General features: G+C 36.4%; 2 protein-coding genes across 3 annotated transcripts in view; one reads left to right on the plus strand and one right to left on the minus strand.

The window, feature by feature from the left end:
- Window positions 1–716, plus strand: part of tnfrsf13b (TNF receptor superfamily member 13B) — a 4,993-nt gene extending 4,277 nt beyond the window's left edge. The window contains exon 4 of the mRNA XM_016535795.1: window positions 367–716. Coding sequence (XP_016391281.1) covers window positions 367–581 — 215 coding nt within the window. The 3' untranslated portion in view covers window positions 582–716. The remainder of the gene's footprint in view (window positions 1–366) is intronic.
- A 3,067-nt stretch (window positions 717–3,783) lies between these two features.
- Window positions 3,784–4,462, minus strand: part of LOC107726266 (ubiquitin carboxyl-terminal hydrolase 22) — a 46,674-nt gene continuing 45,995 nt past the window's right edge. For both annotated transcript variants that reach the window (XM_016535798.1, XM_016535797.1), the window contains exon 13: window positions 3,784–4,390. In XM_016535798.1, coding sequence (XP_016391284.1) covers window positions 4,348–4,390 — 43 coding nt within the window. In that variant the 3' untranslated portion in view covers window positions 3,784–4,347. The remainder of the gene's footprint in view (window positions 4,391–4,462) is intronic.

The raw sequence follows: 4,462 nt of genomic DNA on the forward strand, positions 1-4,462 counted from the left end.
ATTGTAATTCAATGTCATTATTACATTTCTTCATTTGTGCCATAACATTATATTATATATATATATATTACTTATAATAGTTCTACGTAATATTTTTTCAAAATATTGAATATGATTTTAGTGTAACTTAGATTGATGTTCAAAACTTTACTCTGGCTTAAATGTAATTTTATTAGTATATATATATATGTATGTATGCATGTGTGTAATCATTATTAATATATAGTATTTTTTGTTTTGTTTTTATAAAAATATTTATGAACAGTAGCCTTGTTCTCTACATTTAGAATGATGTTGAAACCTTTTGTCTAGATGCCATTTGTTGTATATGCGCATGTATATTTGTGCTTGTTTGTTTTATTTCAGATTCTCTGATGGCTCGGGTGGATGAAGTGTCTCAAGAGGGCAGCGTGACTGTGACTCAGGACCCGCCGAAGGCCACAGAAACCTGCGTCTACTGCTTCTCCGAGCCGCCCGGCCATCACCATGACAACAGCGCGCTCCATCACCCGGTTCAGATGCACACTGACAAGACCGGGCCGTTCAGGATCATATGTTCACCGACACAAACAAGCATATGATAATAACTCCAGATCCGCGCGCTGAGGAATAGAAAGCATGAAACTCTACTGCACACGTCATCCCTCAAGCGTTCCTATGGAAACGTGACTTCACTTCAGTTTTAATAAAATGAAGTTGTTTTCAATAGAGCACAACACACTTTCAAGGCCTCTTGATTCTGAAAGTAGCTTCCCCATTCTTTTTCTAGAAAATAAAATCCAACAAAGTTAATGTAAAGAGAGTGTTGGGAAGGTTAATGTAATAATAGGTTACAGACGACAAGTTACCTTTTTTTAAATGTAACAAGTCGTGTAACTATTTCAATTACTTTATTAAAGTAGTGTAACGGAGTACTTTTCTAATGAATGTTTCCAACTGTTATATTCTCAAACATTTAAAGGGGTCATATGATGCGATTTCAATCTTTCCTTTCTCTTTGGAGTGTTACAAGCTCTTGGTGCATAAAGAAGATCTGTAAAGTTGCAAAGACTAAAGTCTCAAAGAGATATTCTTTATAAAGTCATATGACCCCTTTAAAGCAGGCAGGGTTAACATTACAGTAGTGCTCAACACTGAACACGGTCAAAAACCCTTCAGCACTTGATTTAAGATGATAAAGATTTAATGTTAAAGCACAGCCACCACAAAATCAGACTTTGAGATCGTTGTGGTGTTAAATGCAGATTTAAAATCATAAGATGTAGTTTAATAGCTGCGATACTGTTTTTGAAACAAATCTCTGCATAGCTGACAGGCATCTAACAATGCCTTGGGGGAAAAAAAAACAGGTAATCCTAAAAAATAAAACATATACATAAACCCAAATAGGAAATAAAACAGTTATCGAATATGCATGTGTCCTGTTCAACTCCTGAAACATTGGTGTCTCATATTTTAAAGCAGTCACTGTAATTTGGGAAAGAAATCAATTAAATTGTGTGTGAGAGAAAATATTTGTTAACACTTTATTTTAAGGTGTCCTTGTTACACGTTACATGAACTTACTATTATAATAACGAATAACTAATTAATTATGCATAATTACATGCAAGTAACCCTAACCCTATAGTAAGTGCATGTAGTTAATTAATATTACTCAGTACTTAAATGTATAACTACACTGTAACAAGCACACCTTAAAATAAAGTGTAACCAAATATGAGCAGCTTTGCACATTCTGGTTTCCACGGTAACCGTGACGTCTCTGATTGGTGGAGATCACTTGAGTATTAGAGTAATGTACACTTCTATAAAGTATATATGTATATACACACACAGTGCTGGGGAGTAACTGATTACATGTCATCTGGATTACGTAATCAGCATTTTAATATACTGCTACTGAACATGATTTTGAGGTTTTCATTTAACAACATCAGAGTTGTATGCATCTTGAAATGTTCATAATCAACTTTTCATTAGAGAAAAATTAATATTTTGTCTTCTGGAACCTTCTGATGTTCTGTTTAAGGCAAGACGCTACAGGTGAATGAAAATTAACTAAAATATCACCATATTTTCCCCAGCTGATTACAGTACATTAAAATAAATAGTTTTATAATACACACACACACACACAGTTTAAATATACAAATGAAGCATTATCTACTTAAATATGCATACATTTCCAAAACAGAAATCTGAATATTGGATAAAGCCAGATTCAAATTTCTGGTTTGATTTTGTTGAGATATTAATTTAATTTATTTATTTTTAGTTTTATCACTCCATAAATCAGAAAATACTGCCAATAAGTGAACAGAAATACATTTTCACCATGTTTTTAGGAATGAAATGATGTATAGAATCAAGTGACTTATATAAACAAAACCCTCAGTAAAAACCTTCAGAATTCAGACTGGAATAAAACTCTAAAGTCTGATGTATGAAAGCGCTGCCGAGGTGGAGAAAAACAACAACTGAAATCTACAGACACACAGATAAAGAGCAATCAAATAAACACTTAAATGTGTGTTTTGTATATTTTCCCCCTCTATTCTGAATGTTATGGAAGTGAAACAGATCACAATCTGCATGAAAAGCAATGGTTTAGTCTGTAGTGTCCTGCTTTAAAAGAGGGTTTCAGCTGATTTTTTTCCAAATAAAGATGGCCTAAAAACAGAGCGAAAGAGGCGCTGAATGCAGAGAAAGTTAAAAACCAGAACAAAGGGTTCAGAGGATCATGAAAAGAGAGAGAAATTAATTAAAAGAGAAAAACGCAAAGATAAAAACTCGCTGAATCCGAAAGACTTGCATCCCGAGGGAAGCAGGAAAAATGAACACAAATCTGAACGAGAGCGAATCACACGACACAGCGCTTATTTCTTCATTGATTTGTTTTACATACATTACATACATACATACTATACATAGATACATAATTAACATTTATAAAATCCTCCCCAAAGTCTTTTAGCATCCAGTTTAAATGGCATGCCAAGTTTGAGTACTGATTCAGTACACACACACACACACACACACTTTAACAACACCAACACACAGGTGCCCACATACCTGCATGCGCTCACACACACACACACACACACATATACACACACGTACAGATATGCATACATGCGCTCACACACACACACACACACACACACAGGTGCCCACATACCTGCATGCGCTCACACACACACACACACACACATATACACACACGTACAGATATGCATACATGCGCTCACACACACACACACACACACACACAGGTGCCCACATACCTGCATGCGCTCACACACACACACACACACAGATATGCATACATGCGCTCACTCACACACACACACTCAAACAGATATGCATACATGCGCTCGCTCACACACACACACACACACACACACACAGACGCACACCTGCATGCGCTCACACACACACACACACACACACACACAGATATGCATACATGCGCGCGCTCACACACACACACACACACACTCAGATAGCACACACACACACACACACACATGGCTGAGGATAACACTGCTGAATCAAGCCATGAAAGGAAAACGTCTTCACAATGCATCTGAAACATGACAAGCCTTCACGACCAAACCGGCAACTGAAAGAGTCCAACGAAAGATTAAAGATGCGACGAAGCAGAAACACCTTCTTCCCGTTCATATCGAACCACGTGAAGAGAGAAAAGATGAGGGTATAGGACACAAACAGAAACAATGACTTATAAAAATAGATTTATATATATATCTGCGTGGGTGACATTTCCAGCCCAAAGAAAAAGACGACAAAAACGAGGGCAGAGATGTGCTGTGAATGAAAAAAAAACACAAATCAAAAGTGCTGGATGAGGATTTCAGTATTTCCAAACTCAAGCGACGAACGACAATATAGGTTTACGCTGAAATCAATAACACCTTTCTTTTGCATTCAAGTACATCAATAATGCATACGAAGAAATAAAAAAGGAATATTTTTCCCTCATATACTTCTCGGAAAATCATTGGAGGAGGATGAGAAAATGCGAGCGAATGTTTCCGATTCGTTCTTGAAGAAAAGGCGACTAAAAGTGAAATGCGAGTGCTGAGATGTAGTGAGAACTCCATCATCTCCTCCTCTTTCTGTCAAGTATGCTCCGGTTGCTCAGTGCAGATTGGTTTAGCTGTCATTTTTTTTCTTTTTTTTAAATTGTATGTTGTTCTTTTGCTTTTCTGTAGCGAGAAAGGCTGCATTTGTATGTGGTAACGCTCTTGTCAGGCTGGATGGTTTGCTTCACTCATATGATCCTCCCTTCACAGCTTTGACTCGGCCGCTCCTGCATCTCCATTATTCATATTCAAGGAACTGTTTATGGTAAAATAACAAGTACCTGCAAAAAGGGAAAATACATTTGTAAATTTTTTTTTAGAAACCACAGTAAACAATAATAAAAAAAAAAAAA

The sequence above is a fragment of the Sinocyclocheilus rhinocerous genome, unplaced genomic scaffold (genome assembly GCF_001515625.1).
Source record: "Sinocyclocheilus rhinocerous isolate Xijiao unplaced genomic scaffold, SAMN03320098_v1.1 scaffold546, whole genome shotgun sequence".
NCBI classification, from domain to species: Eukaryota; Metazoa; Chordata; class Actinopteri; order Cypriniformes; family Cyprinidae; genus Sinocyclocheilus; species Sinocyclocheilus rhinocerous.